The sequence below is a fragment of the Lissotriton vulgaris genome, chromosome 1_1 (assembly GCF_964263255.1).
Source record: "Lissotriton vulgaris chromosome 1_1, aLisVul1.2, whole genome shotgun sequence".
NCBI classification, from domain to species: domain Eukaryota; kingdom Metazoa; phylum Chordata; class Amphibia; order Caudata; family Salamandridae; genus Lissotriton; species Lissotriton vulgaris.
Window position 1 is genome coordinate 1,051,281,922 of NC_141685.1, and position 15,531 is coordinate 1,051,297,452.

A 15,531-nucleotide genomic window follows, 5' to 3' on the forward strand; every position below is an offset into this window, starting at 1 on the left:
GAGCGCGGGGAGGAGCGGCGTCCAGGAGCGCGAGGAGGACCGGCGGACATGGCGCGGTGAGGAGCGGCAGACAGGCGGTGAGGAGCGGCGGACAGGCGGTGAGGACCGGTGGACAGGCGATGAGGAGCGGCGGACAGGCGGTGAGGAGCGGCAGACAGGCGGGGAGGAGCGGTGAGCGGCGGATGAGGTAGGTTATTTATTTATTTAGGAGCGGTGAGCGGCGGAAAAATGAAGCAAAAATGACAATCGTGAGCAAGAGGAAGCAACGGAACATTACAAAAGTGAGCCAAACGGTGCATTACAGGAGGAAAAAGTTACGTGTGCAGGTTACAAATGCGTACATCGTGAGCAAGAGAAAGCAAACGGAGCATTACAAAAGTGAGCCAAACGGTGCATTACAAGAGGAAAAAGTTACGTGTGCAGGTTACAAAAGCGTACAAAGTAAACATATAGGTATAATACTGCATTGCAGGAGGAGGATGTGTGCAGGTTACAAAAGCGTACAAAGTAAACATAGAGGTATAGTACTGCAATATATGGAGGAAGGCTCCGGGGGACCCACGGACAACGTCGGGGTGGGCGGGGGCCCTGAAGCCTTATTGCTCCCGGACAACGTTGGGATGGGCTGCTAGTATATATATATATATATATTAGTACCTTTTTACCTCAGTACCTTTGTACAGCCCACTTGGGCATTATGCTTTCTGAACATATTTGAATCCATGACAACAGGGATTTTCTGTTATTTACCTGCACTCTCCATACATCTGTTTGTTTTAACTTGCACATGGAGTAGTGTCTTGATGGAATTTTAATGGCAATATAATTATTTATAATTATTTATTGGCTTTTAACTTTTATACTCCTTTTAGAAGTTTTTTTAGCCGTTGCCATGAATTCGTACATTTACATTTGATTACTGAGGTTTTACAAGTTGTGAGTGTTAAAATGTATTTTACCGCAATTTTGTAACACAGGTTATCTACTTGTATACTTTTTGTGCAATACTTGCATTTATGCTGCAATATAATGTTTGTAACACTTTGGAAAGTAAAGTATTTTTTCGCTTTCCATAACATGTGATGGCACTCTTGCACTTTAAATGGGTGGTCAGCCCTCATGGCGTTGTCATGTGATCAAGGCTATCTTTAGCCGAAACGCGTCATGGCGGACTGGTGCTGGGCTAAAAATTAAATAAAAGAAAAACTTGCACCTTCCTGGGTCTCGCTGGTTCCTGTTTGTTTGTGTGGCCGTACGCGCTGCGCTCGCCTGCTTTGGGAACTCAGACATACCTCATATCTACATCCGGGATTGCTTCCCCGGACTTGGTGAGACCCCTTCACGTTTTGGGCAAGCTGCGGCAAGAAGCATCGTTTCTTCGGAACTTTTCAAAATCTCCGTGAGGAGACGCCGCCACGCCCCAGGGAAAGCGGAATCGTTTGGAGGCGTGCTGAGGAAAGACCGGAAGCAGTCCGGGGCACCGGGTCAGCGTTGGCTGGTCGGGAATCCTGAGCTCACCGAGCGAGTACCAGCAAAGCCGAGACGGACTAACTGCGGAAACCCCTGTGTGAAGTTTACAGGATCGACTCCGAGGAGCATTGCCGGGTAGGAGTACGACTGTGTTGTGCACAAAGCTATTTGCCCATTGCTACGTACCATGTCCGCGGACACGTTGAGGGGGCGTGTGGAGGCGTCCAGGGGCATGTTCACGGACCCCCCGGCCGGGGAGTCCGTTCCTAACTCTAGTTCCAACAGTGTGCCTGAACGAAGTACTGGTATTAAGGAATTATTTAAGCGGCTCGAAAAATGCAGCAAAAGCGAACAAACCAAGTGGTGGGAGCATACTTCCCTAACGGGTTACTTAGAGGTGGGGCGGGTGCCGCGTGGACTGCGCATCTTACTAGCACCCGCCTATGAAAAACCCAACCCACAAATGCTTGCAGATTGGGCGCGATGTAACCTTGATAATTCGAAACGCCTAATGGGCATACTCATCCAGTATGCTGAAAGTGACAGAATTAAGCTTTTGGATGACATTGCTCAAATCAATGCTGAAATTGACAAACTTCCTCCCTCTCCTGAACTCACTAAATATAGAGAGGAAATGAATACACGGCTTAAACGTGAGGAAGAGGTCATCAAAAAGAGGAAGGCGTATAAGTTTCAACGCGACAGACTGGATTACGAAAACGGCCAGATCTTTATGTTCTCGAAAAGGTACGACAATTTTAAGCAGCGGCGTAACAATAACATCACTGTCGCCAACACCAGCACTGGCACCACAGCAACCACAGGACAGACTGAGGTGTCTTCGATCTCAGGAGATAGCTCACAGCCTGAAAGTGAGTCTGACACGGAAGCCAGGCGTCAACTTCGGTCGGGGTTTCGCAAATTTACCCCTGCGCAAGAAATGGAAATGATCCAGCAGGATCGAAAATTAACCTTGCGCTCAGGAACCCAGGCAGCCGCCGCCAGCGTGCCAACAGGAAACGCGCAGAGAGGCGGAAAAGCAACAAACGCCGCAAATGTAGGAGGCAGGCAAAGGAAACTGCGTTCCAGATGGCAGTGGAACAAGGCTTAGCCAGCTCAACCGCAGTAGTAAACCCCATCTCTGACTCCAATACTAATGTTCATGCGGTTATAAATTTAACTGATACTGTTCTGACCCCGAAAGAGACATCTATCTTATCTTTAGGACTATCATATAGCCCACGGGGAGACTTTGATTACGCCACAACTAAGATCGACATGTTCAAGTATGTGCGTAAATTAAAACTGCGCAAATATCATGCAACACGAACAGTAGTGGACTCCAACACCACGATTGGGACTCAAGATGCCACTCTTGTCCACATTACAACCAGTGGCTCTAGCGAATCAGTCACAATAGGAGCAGCCCTAACGCAAGAACTTTTGGAACTCCAGGAGGAGGAGCTCCCTTGTCATACAGAGAGTCAGACAGCATTGGGAGGTGAACTTCTTCCTGCACTTTGTCAGACACCTTTCAAACTCAAATCCAAATTTTACCCCCTGATGATCAAAGACAATGTGGACATATTCCATGAGCGTGTCACCACACAATTGAAGGATTTGCAGATCAAAAATTTGCATGCAACTAAACAATACAACTACAGGGACAGTGAGTACCATAAACTTATAAAAAAGCTGAAGGCAAACAAACACTTGGTTATAAGACAATCTGATAAAGGCGGCAACGTGGTCTTATGGCCACGTAAAATGTACTTGGAAGAAGCCCTCAAACAGCTCAACGACAAGGACTGTTACAGGCGTATCACTATGCAGGATGCTCTTAAAGCTAGGAATGAAATCTATTCCAAACTGTCTGCCTGGAGGAGTAAAGGCTTGCTGACCATGGATGAGTATAAATTTTTAAAGAAGGACTATCCAGTGACTCCTGTAATATACTTCATTCCTAAGGTCCACAAGAATTACCAGCAGCCACCAGGCAGGCCCAACATCTCTGCATGCAACAGCCTGTTGGAAAATATGAGCAAGTACATCGATTTCTTCTTACAGGACTATGTAAAAAACTTGCCCTTTTTTATCCTCGACACGAGTGATCTACTCAGGAGACTTACCGATTTTAGATGGAATTCTAATTATATTCTGGTGTCCATGGACGTTACTTCATTATACACCAGCATATTCCATCAAGATGGACTGAAAGCCATCCAACATTTTCTTGGGAAGAGGGAAGCCTGCTTCCAGGAACATTCGAAAATGTTGTTAGATATGATCTCCATTTGTTTAGAAAATAATGTTTTCCTATTTGCCAAACAGCTATTTCTTCAGACCAGGGGTGTGGCAATGGGGGCCTGCTTCTCTCCCAGTTATGCCTGTCTGCACATGGGGTACTGGGAGGAGCAGGTCCTGATGGCGGAACACACCGTCACCATGAACACCAAAGTGAAACTCTGGTCAAGGTATATTGATGATCTGTTCTTTGTTTGGGATGGGACTGAGAGTGAGGTGAGGGAATTTATACAATAACTTAATGTCAATAACCTTAACATCCAGTTCACCAGCAGCATTAGCACTCAGTTCATTGTGTTCCTGGATGTGGAAATCTTTGTCCAGGACGGTAACCTTCATACCAAACTGTATCGTAAGCCCACGGCAGGGAACACTCTGCTGCACGCTGGCAGTCATCATCCAGCGCACCTGATACGGAGCATCCCCTATGGGGAGATGCTCCGTATCAGGAGAATCTGCAGCAGTGAGGAGTAATGCCGGCTGGCACAATCCCACTGTAGGGCTCGTTTCCTTCAAAGGGGCTACAAACCTGAGATTATAGATAATGCTACACAAAGGGCCAATAAAATAGAGAGGTCAGTACTCCTGGGCTCAGGAGTTGAAAGCCAGCAGCCTCCCACTAATAGATCATGTGAGGAGACTAGATTAATTATTGGATATAGCAACCAGCATAAAAGCATCCACAAAATCATCAAGGACAATTGGTCCCTGATATCTAGTGACCCTGTCATTGGCCCTGCAATGCCTAAATATCCTAGCATTACCTACCGTAAAGCTCGGTCCATGCAAGACAGCCTGGTTTCGAGTAGCCCAGAGGTGAGCACAGGATCATGGTTAGATGGTAGCAAGGGATTTTTGAAATGCTCTACCTGCAAAGCCTGTAAGCATGGTATTAGCAAGTCGGAGGTTCATACACCACTTTCACCTTTCCCAATCAAAATCAAGCAAAAATTCAATTGCAAATCTGAATTTGCAGTTTACGTTTTGGAATGCCCGTGTGGGCTTAGATATGTGGGCAGTACCAGGCCACAAGTCCACAAGCGAATCCTACAACATCTGCGTGCTATCACTAATGCAGATATGGCATATCCAGTTGCCAGGCATTTTGAGAAAATCCATGGGAAAGATGCCTCCGCTTTGAAATACTATGTGGTAGATTGTGTTCCTCCCCAGAGGAGAGGAGGTGATAGAGAGTCTCTACTTCGAAAATTAGAGACTCGTTACATCATATCACTTGATACTAAGGCACCGCAAGGGCTTAATATTGGGGAGGACTGCCACACCTATCTATAGTAACCTGTCTACCTTGCTATATGCAGTTTGCACTTTTTTCCTCAGTACTGTGATTATATTGTAAATATGTATTTGAACTAGAGAAAAGTTATTATAACATGCATCCTGGACCCTCTTTGACCTTTCTGTAAAAGATCTTTAATAAGATCAATGATTTAACATTTTTTGCACTTTTTCACGGTAGCACTTTAGAGTCATTTGACATGTTTTGCACTAATCATGCGTATTTGCACATAGAAATTAGTACCTTTTTACCTCAGTACCTTTGTACAGCCCACTTGGGCATTATGCTTTCTGAACATATTTGAATCCATGACAACAGGGATTTTCTGTTATTTACCTGCACTCTCCATACATCTGTTTGTTTTAACTTGCACATGGAGTAGTGTCTTGATGGAATTTTAATGGCAATATAATTATTTATAATTATTTATTGGCTTTTAACTTTTATACTCCTTTTAGAAGTTTTTTTAGCCGTTGCCATGAATTTGTACATTTACATTTGATTACTGAGGTTTTACAAGTTGTGAGTGTTAAAATGTATTTTACCGCAATTTTGTAACACAGGTTATCTACTTGTATACTTTTTGTGCAATACTTGCATTTATGCTGCAATATAATGTTTGTAACACTTTGGAAAGTAAAGTATTTTTTCGCTTTCCATAACATGTGATGGCACTCGTGCACTTTAAATGGGTGGTCAGCCCTCATGACGTTGTCATGTGATCAAGGCTATCTTTAGCCGAAACGCGTCATGGCGGACTGGTGCTGGGCTAAAAATTAAATAAAAGAAAAACTTGCACCTTCCTGGGTCTCGCTGGTTCCTGTTTGTTTGTGTGGCCGTACGCGCTGCGCTCGCCTGCTTTGGGAACTCAGACATACCTCATATATATATATATATACATATATATATATATATATATATCCATTGATCACGGCGAGTTAATCGCTGAAACGCATTGGGCTACAGCTCTATTGCCTGATTTTCATGCTGAAATGAAATGAATAAATAACCCTTGTACTGCAGTTGGATTGGTGTGATAATTTGCTCGGATTGGAGTGCATTGGCGTAACAACAGTTGCGCTGTGTGAAACTGGATACATTGTAACAGGGAAACTTCCGACCCTGTGATGCACCGCTGTCACGGTGTTCCGGTGCGCCTTGTTGGAGGATGTGAAAATACATATATATATATATATATATATATATATATATATATATATGCACAGTTCACATCCTTTGAAAAACCGGGACCCTCGGACTGAGGTGCACACCAGGGTCAAAGGCACCCTGTATGTATTACGTTTCACCACACGCTGACAAGCGTGAAAATGCACTCGAAATCCAGTAAATGTTCACTATCCAATTATACCATCCAACAAGGTTCGTGGGTATATATTTTTATTCCAGCATGGAACACAGTTCATGGAACTAAACCCCCAACGCGTTTCAGCGACAACTCGCCTTGGTCACGGGTGAGTAGTGTTAGTAAAGTAAACATTTAAATAAAGTTTTCAAACCTTTGTGTATAAACATAAACAAAGGACAATGTGCATAAAGTAAAACACAGCGGCCATCTTGGCATGGTCAAGTACTAATGATAATGTGCCAAAGTAAATGACATAGCCATTCGACTGTCTAACTCTTGAAATGATATATGCTGTCACCTCTAGCACAATATTAACCAAATTAAATAGTGTGTCGAGTACCCACACCATAATAAATCAAATATAACTTGACCCAAGTGGGGAAAAAACATTTCAGATTATGAAAGAATCCATGCTGCCATGTTCAAAAAATTAAAAGATGAACACACAATCACATTCAAGGCAGCACGAAGTACATATAATAATCAGGTGCATACTGGTGACAATAAGGAAACCGGGCTGTGTGGGCCCCCATAACCCAAGTGGGGGAGGGTCTACCTAGGTCCCATGGGAATCATATGAACAGATTAGGTCACACAGTTTCCAAAGTCAATCATAGTCAAGAAATAGTCAAAAATTATAAGACCAAAATCATGAAGACGTGTCCTTAAGTCCCAAGTGGGAAATTGTGAGCATGACCCCATGGGTTAATCAAATCTTCTGCCCGGTCTATTCTCCACAGATATGTGTCACCTATAGAGAAACAAGAACGGCACATCAGGACTGCTAATGCCATGTACAAGCGGCCTTCAAAAAATGTCTAAAATTGGAAACAAATTCGATGTGAAGTGATTTAAAAACAGTAGAATCATTGCTAGGAGTTCAAGAAAACAAACAACGTAATATATACATATATGCATCATTGTAGGCAGAACATTGTATAGTTTACTCTCCCAAATACCATTTAAGTTCTTCTTCAGAATTTAGCCCTCCTGGGATACGTGTATCGAGGTCAAGAATATATTTACTCTCCAATTGACGCAACCTGCGTATTCTGTCACCACCTCTCCTCATGTTTGGAATACTATCAATCACAAATAATTTCAATAGGTTGCGGTTGCCCTTGTATTTTTCTTCAACGTGACGGGCGACTGGCGAGCTTTGGTCCCTATTGTCGATCGCCCTCATGTGCTCTAGAATACGTTTTTTCGCAGGGAACATAGTGCTCCCTACATACTTTTTGGCACATGGACACACCAACACATATATCACATGATCAGAGAGGCAGTTAAGGTGTTGTGTAATCGGTTTTTCCCTGTCTTCTATGGGATAATAGACTGATTTGACGTTGCTGCTGAACTTACAAGCTTTACACTTCATACAAGTGAAAAATCCCTTTATCTCATGAGTCTTCCTAGGTGTAATATTGACCTCATTTCTGCTCAGCTTGTCCTTAAGAGAATCAGCCTTCCGATAGGTAATGCTTGGGTTGCTACCTAGAACCTCGGTAAGTGTCTGTTCAGTGAGTAACACATTCCAGTTTTTCTTGAAGCTTTTCTGTACCTGCCACGAACTAGCATGGTAAGTAGAGATAAATCTGATAATCTCCTGTTCCTCAGGTTTGTCGGTCTTAGGTACCAGTAACGACTCATGGCTGATGGTGCTAGCCTTCACAAAAGCTGCTTCAATCACCTGTGGGTTATAACCACGTTCTCCGAAACGTTGTTTCATTATGTCTCCTTCTCTTACAAAATCCTCATCTCTGCTGCAGTTCCTCCGGGCCCGGAGGAACTCCCCAAAGGGGATGCTGCGTATGAGTGACTTCGGGTGGCTACTGTCAGCGTGAAGCAAGGTGTTACCTGCCGTGGCTTTGCGGAATAATTTGGTGACAAGTTTATTCCTCTCAACCTCAACTTTCAAATCCAGAAACTCCATCATACAGTTACTGATCTTACCATCAAAAGTGAGATTAAGATCATTGCAGTTCAGTTCACGGATAAAGTCTTCTGCCAGTATTTCAGGACCATCCCAAATGATGAATAAATCATCAATGTAACGCAGCCAGGTCTTAACATGGCTGCGATACAAAGTACTGGTCTCAGCCACCCGTTGCTCCCAGTTTGCCATGAATAGATTTGCAAAACTGGGAGCAAAACAAGTTCCCATCGCCGTTCCTTGTCACTGTCTAAAGTAAGTCTCATTGAAGATGAAGAAATTATTTTCGAGACAAAACAACATCATTTTCAAAATCATATCAGTATGGTCTTGAAAGGAGATGGAACGTTTCTTGAGAAACCTCCGACAGGCATCGATACCATCCAAATGCCTGATGGAGGTGTACAGGCTGCCTAGATCGAGAGAAATAAGGAGATAGCTATCCTGCCATTCACAGTTTTTGATCTTATTGATAAAATCTCTGCTGTCCTTCAGATACGAGGGTATACCCTCCACAAAAGGACGCAGAAAAAAATCAATATATTTCGAGGTGTTCTCAAGGAGGGATCCCATTGAAGAAACAATTGGCTTACTCGGGGGCCTGGCTGCATCCTTGTGCAGTTTGGGCAAGAGGTATAACACTGCCACTTTAGGGTTTCTATTTAACAGAAAAGAATACTCATTCCATTCTAACAGGCCCTCACTGTGCCATTCCTTCAACATGTTGTGGTACATAATATTTGTTCTTTCGATCTTTTCAATGGATGATACCTCATAACAATCCACGTTGTTCAGTTGGCGCATACCCTCCTCAACATAGCTATTAACATCCATGACCACAACATTCCCTCCTTTATCCGATTGACGGATAATAATTGAGGGATCATCTTCCAAAGTCTTTACAGCCAAACGTTCATGTTTACTTAAATTGTCACATACCCAGTCTTTCTTTCTGGCCAACTTTTTCAAATCATCAATTACAAGAGTTTCAAAAACATCAATACCGCCAGCTGGCAATATGGGATTAAAATTAGATTTAGGTTTGAAATTATTAGGACAGTTCAAACTTGGATTAAAACCCAATGATTCAGCAGCAATGGGACTCTCAGGTGGTACATTAAATTCCAATTCCTTTAGAGCAGCCAATGCTTCGACTTCCCAGATAGATTCAGTGGCCGGCTGGGTAGTCTCAATCGTTTTACCCGCATTCTTTACTTTAAGTTTGTTCCATTTGTGCAAACGTAATTTGCGGGTAAATTCATGATTTTGGTCTTATAATTTTTGACTATTTCTTGACTATGATTGACTTTGGAAACTGTGTGACCTAATCTGTTCACATGATTCCCATGGGACCTAGGTAGACCCTCCCCCACTTGGGTTATGGGGGCCCACACAGCCCGGTTTCCTTATTGTCACCAGTATGCACCTGATTGAGGGAAGATGATCCCTCAATTATTATCCGTCAATCGGATAAAGGAGGGAATGTTGTGGTCATGGATGTTAATAGCTATGTTGAGGAGGGTATGCGCCAACTGAACAACGTGGATTGTTATGAGGTATCATCCATTGAAAAGATCGAAAGAACAAATATTATGTACCACAACATGTTGAAGGAATGGCACAGTGAGGGCCTGTTAGAATGGAATGAGTATTCTTTTCTGTTAAATAGAAACCCTAAAGTGGCAGTGTTATACCTCTTGCCCAAACTGCACAAGGATGCAGCCAGGCCCCCGGGTAGGCCAATTGTTTCTTCAATGGGATCCCTCCTTGAGAACACCTCGAAATATATTGATTTTTTTCTGCGTCCTTTTGTGGAGGGTATACCCTCGTATCTGAAGGACAGCAGAGATTTTATCAATAAGATCAAAAACTGTGAATGGCAGGATAGCTATCTCCTCATTTCTCTCGATGTAGGCAGCCTGTACACCTCCATCAGGCATTTGGATGGTATCGATGCCTGTCGGAGGTTTCTCAAGAAACGTTCCATCTCCTTTCGAGACCATACTGATATGATTTTGAAAATGATGTTGTTTTGTCTCGAAAATAATTTCTTCATCTTCAATGAGACTTACTTTAGACAGCGACAAGGGACGGCGATGGGAACTTGTTTTGCTCCCAGTTTTGCGAATCTATTCATGGCAAACTGGGAGCAACGGGTGGCTGAGACCAGTACTTTGTATCGCAGCCATGTTAAGACCTGGCTGCGTTACATTGATGATTTATTCATCATTTGGGATGGTCCTGAAATACTGGCAGAAGACTTTATCCGTGAACTGAACTGCAATGATCTTAACCTCACTTTTGATGGTAAGATCAGTAACTGTATGATGGAGTTTCTGGATTTGAAAGTTGAGGTTGAGAGGAATAAACTTGTCACCAAATTATTCCGCAAAGCCACGGCAGGTAACACCTTGCTTCAAGCTGACAGTAGCCACCCGAAGTCACTCATACGCAGCATCCCCTTTGGGGAGTTCCTCCGGGCCCGGAGGAACTGCAGCAGAGATGAGGATTTTGTAAGAGAAGGAGACATAATGAAACAACGTTTCAGAGAACGTGGTTATAACCCACAGGTGATTGAAGCAGCTTTTGTGAAGGCTAGCACCATCAGCCATGAGTCGTTACTGGTACCGAAGACCGACAAACCTGAGGAACAGGAGATTATCAGATTTATCTCTACTTACCATGCTAGTTCGTGGCAGGTACAGAAAAGCTTCAAGAAAAACTGGAATGTGTTACTCACTGAACAGACACTTACCGAGGTTCTAGGTAGCAACCCAAGCATTACCTATCGGAAGGCTGATTCTCTTAAGGACAAGCTGAGCAGAAATGAGGTCAATATTACACCTAGGAAGACTCATGAGATAAAGGGCTTTTTCACTTGTATGAAGTGTAAAGCTTGTAAGTTCAGCAACAACGTCAAATCAGTCTATTATCCCATAGAAGACAGGGAAAAACCGATTACACAACACCTTAACTGCCTCTCTGATCATGTGATATATGTGTTGGTGTGTCCATGTGCCAAAAAGTATATAGGGAGCACTATGTTCCCTGCGAAAAAACGTATTCTAGAGCACATGAGGGCGATCGACAATAGGGACCAAAGCTCGCCAGTCGCCCGTCACTTTGAAGAAAAACACAAGGGCAACCGCAACCTATTGAAATTCTTTGTGATTGATAGAATTCCAAACATGAGGAGAGGTGGTGACAGAATACGCAGGTTGCGTCAATTGGAGAGTAAATATATTCTTGACCTCGATACACGTATCCCAGGAGGGCTAAATTCTGAAGAAGAACTTAAATGGTATTTGGGAGAGTAAACTATACAATGTTCTGCCTACAATGATGCATATATGTATATATTACGTTGTTTGTTTTCTTGAACTCCTAGCAATGATTCTACTGTTTTTAAATCACTTCACATCGAATTTGTTTCCAATTTTACACATTTTTTGAAGGCCGCTTGTACATGGCATTAGCAGTCCTGATGTGCCGTTCTTGTTTCTCTATAGGTGACACATATCTGTGGAGAATAGACCGGGCAGAAGATTTGATTAACCCATGGGGTCATGCTCACGATTTCCCACTTGGGACTTAAGGACACGTCTTCATGATTTTGGTCTTATAATTTTTGACTATTTCTTGACTATGATTGACTTTGGAAACTGTGTGACCTAATCTGTTCATATGATTCCCATGGGACCTAGGTAGACCCTCCCCCACTTGGGTTATGGGGGCCCACACAGCCCGGTTTCCTTATTGTCACCAGTATGCACCTGATTATTATATGTACTTCGAGCTGCCTTGAATGTGATTGTGTGTTCATCTTTTAATTTTTTGAACATGGCAGCATGGATTCTTTCATAATCTGAAATGTTTTTTCCCCACTTGGGTCAAGTTATATTTGATTTATTATGGTGTGGGTACTCGACACACTATTTAATTTGGTTAAAATTGTGCTAGAGGTGACAGCATATATCATTTCAAGAGTTAGACAGTCGAATGGCTATGTCTTTTACTTTGGCACATTATCATTAGTACTTGACCATGCCAAGATGGCCGCTGTGTTTTACTTTATGCACATTGTCCTTTGTTTATGTTTATACACGAAGGTTTGAAAACTTTATTTAAATGTTTACTTTACTAACACTACTCACCCGTGGCCAAGGCGAGTTGTCGCTGAAACGCGTTGGGGGTTTAGTTCCATGAACTGTGTTCCATGCTGGAATAAAAATATATACCCACGAACCTTGTTGGATGGTATAATTGGATGGTGAACATTTACTGGATTTCGAGTGCATTTTCACGCTTGTCAGCGTGTGGTGAAACGTAATATATATATATATATATATATATATATATATATATATATATATATATATATATATATCAGACTCCGCAGTCGAGCAGCAGCAGATACTCCTCGCTACTTCCACACACACATATATATATATATATATATATATCCTCATACTAAGAGAGAAAGAGAGTGGCAATATAATCTGATATGCACAGGAGATAACTGCACATCAGAGGGCTAAAATGGCATCTTGGATTCCTCTGACAATTAACAAATTACTCACGTTTTAACATCATTATTTATCATGCCACTAAAACCCATTAACAGTATTGAATGTTATACCCATATTTTTCTCTTAATCGTTTGTACCCTCTGATTAAAAATGTAATGAAAAAACCTTAGTCAACATTAAATTCAGTTGGAGAGACATGGCCTCTATCAAACAAAACCTAAAAACACCAGAAATGTGCCAGGTACCAATTGAAACTTAACCCTCTCCCTCTTAATGTATTACGAAAGACACACATATACAGATCGCCTGTGGGCATTTACCTGTCCTGTGGGTGCCATGGGCACAGGCTGGCAGGAGGGACTGCTTTGACATGTTTTGCCGTAATCCCGAGGCCTGCGATGACATTTGTCCTGTGGAAGACCAAACACAAATCTAAATTAAGATCTTAACAGAACATGTGCTATGACCCACCCTCAATCTCCCCTTGACGTCAAAGAGCGACCATGTCACCAACCCTCAAGTGAATGTCATCTTGAGTTACCAACACCCAAACCCACAAGGATAGACAAGGTCTCTTATATTGGCCATGAAGCCTCTTTTATAACCCCAGAGATACACAGTGCCATAGTGGGTAACTCTAAGTTCAGAGAAACCTGCCACTCTTCTATGTCAAGATCTACAAACCAAAATCAGAGAAACGGGTAAACTCAAGTACCCCAGTGAGGAAAATGTTTTGAGTGCCTAATGAAAAATTCAACAGATAAATGTATAACCCACGACCAAAACCGCCATCATCAACAGCCACCTACATGCAGCTCCACCATGTTAATATTAATGTTAATTGTCTTTTATATAGCGCCAAATCACCAATGGTCTTTAAGCGCATCGACTGTGGAGCTTTCTGGGAGCAACTGCATGTATGCGGTGCCCCTGGAATAACAGTTTCTATTTCTCTTTTTTTTGAGGGGTGCACCTTAAAAATTATTCTTTCCTATTTTTTTCCTTTTTGCACTGCTTCGCCTTTAAGCATGGCTTCGTGTGTTTCAAAGAGCTTCTGATATAACATTTTCTGTGAGATGCTGTGGTTTGTTGATGATTAGACCGCTGTGTATGCTGAAGCAGGTCTTGCACACGGCACAGATCAGCAGGGTAAGCCAGTGGAGTTCCCTAAGGGCGAAGTGATTTGGTTAAATTTCCTGATCTCATTGAGGAGGTGATCTGTGGTGTGAAGGACTCTATTCAACTGAATCAGAGCTGAGCTGGTAATTTTCTTGAGTAGGGGGCTGCCACAGTCTAAGAGTGAAAGGACTGAGGCCTGAATTGTGCCATGGAAATCTGTTTCAAATAGGAAGGGATGTGTGTTTTGTATGGGTGATCACTATATTTAGTTCTGCTCTTATAACAATTTATTGAGAACAACTAGATCCTGTGCTATCTTCCACACTGCAGAGCAATTATTTTCTCAATTGAGTTAAAGTACCTTGGCAATTGTTTCTTTTCGCAAAAATATTTGGTAAACATTTTGAATGTGCAAAGCCTTGCTGAGGGTGCAGTGTGCAAGATCATTTTAGCATTTTTGCTCCACACACCCCACTCCCATCTATGAAGCTAATATTCATATGAACCCCTTTGCATTTACCCGAGAATTGCAAAATTTGGTAGCCACGCAATGCCGTGGGGGACCATCACATTGGTCTTCATCCATTCTCCAGGGAGAGTGTCTGTCCTGTGATTTGAAATGAAAAGAAAATAAGTTAATGCTGTTTCAAGAAGGAGATCATATTTTTGGAGAGATCTTCTAATTCCTTTCCACCATTCTTTACCACCGAGTGATAAGCACAATCTTCCCTCACATCAACCCTGTCTCTTCAGTCACCTCCCTGCCTGGTAACTTCTGCAGCACCATTTCGCCTTTAGTCAACACACCGCAAGATGCTCACAGCAGACTTGCTCTATAGTATTTATATCTCCACCATAACTCCCTCACGGCCACGATTCCATTCCTTAACCACCCTTCTTTCCACCTTCCACAACACCAATAAACCTTATAGCCCCCCTCAGTCTCACTATCCATCCCAGCTACCAGCCGCCTACCTGCTGACTTCCCCCGACTCCCTATGCCACAGCCTGACCCTGCCTCCTAAAGGCATGTTATCAAGCCACCATCTATATTCTAAGTGTGTTGATCTCTGCACCAAAACTTGGTAAGCGGTTGGCATATTGTAGTAAATTCATTTCAGCCAGGATTCAGTTGTGGTCACAGCTGTGCAGCGGAATGATTAGCTTGGACTGCCCATACCCACCTTGTCCTGGTGTCTCTTCTGTTGATTTTGCCAGGACCTTTTGCCACATTTGATACCACAGACAACAAAGTGTTGATGGACCGGCTGCTGAACGTGTCATTCTTATATAGTCTTGTCACTATATGAGAGGGTGTTGGTCCTCAGAACCAAACCCACAGCAGGGACTCCGTCTAACTGCCCTGTTTTCAAGGTGACTGCGCTGTGAACTATTGAAAAATCATGGCACCCATTTCCAGCTTCCCCGGACATCCCGTAGATAGTGGTCAGGATATGCTCAGCACCTGCCTAGCTCTCCCTTCATATGGTGTAGCCACCAGAGTCACTTATTC

At 42.9% G+C, this 15,531-nt stretch overlaps 1 protein-coding gene across 1 annotated transcript in view; it reads right to left on the reverse strand.

Annotated features, from left to right (window-relative positions):
- The window catches only part of LOC147748519 (coiled-coil domain-containing protein 159-like), a 190,241-nt gene that overhangs the window by 97,441 nt on the left and 77,269 nt on the right, over positions 1-15,531 (reverse strand). The window contains exons 3-4 of the mRNA XM_086962771.1: positions 14,539-14,625; positions 13,220-13,309 (exon numbers count right to left, since the gene is read on the reverse strand). Coding sequence (XP_086818897.1) covers positions 13,220-13,309; positions 14,539-14,625 — 177 coding nt within the window. The remainder of the gene's footprint in view (positions 1-13,219; positions 13,310-14,538; positions 14,626-15,531) is intronic.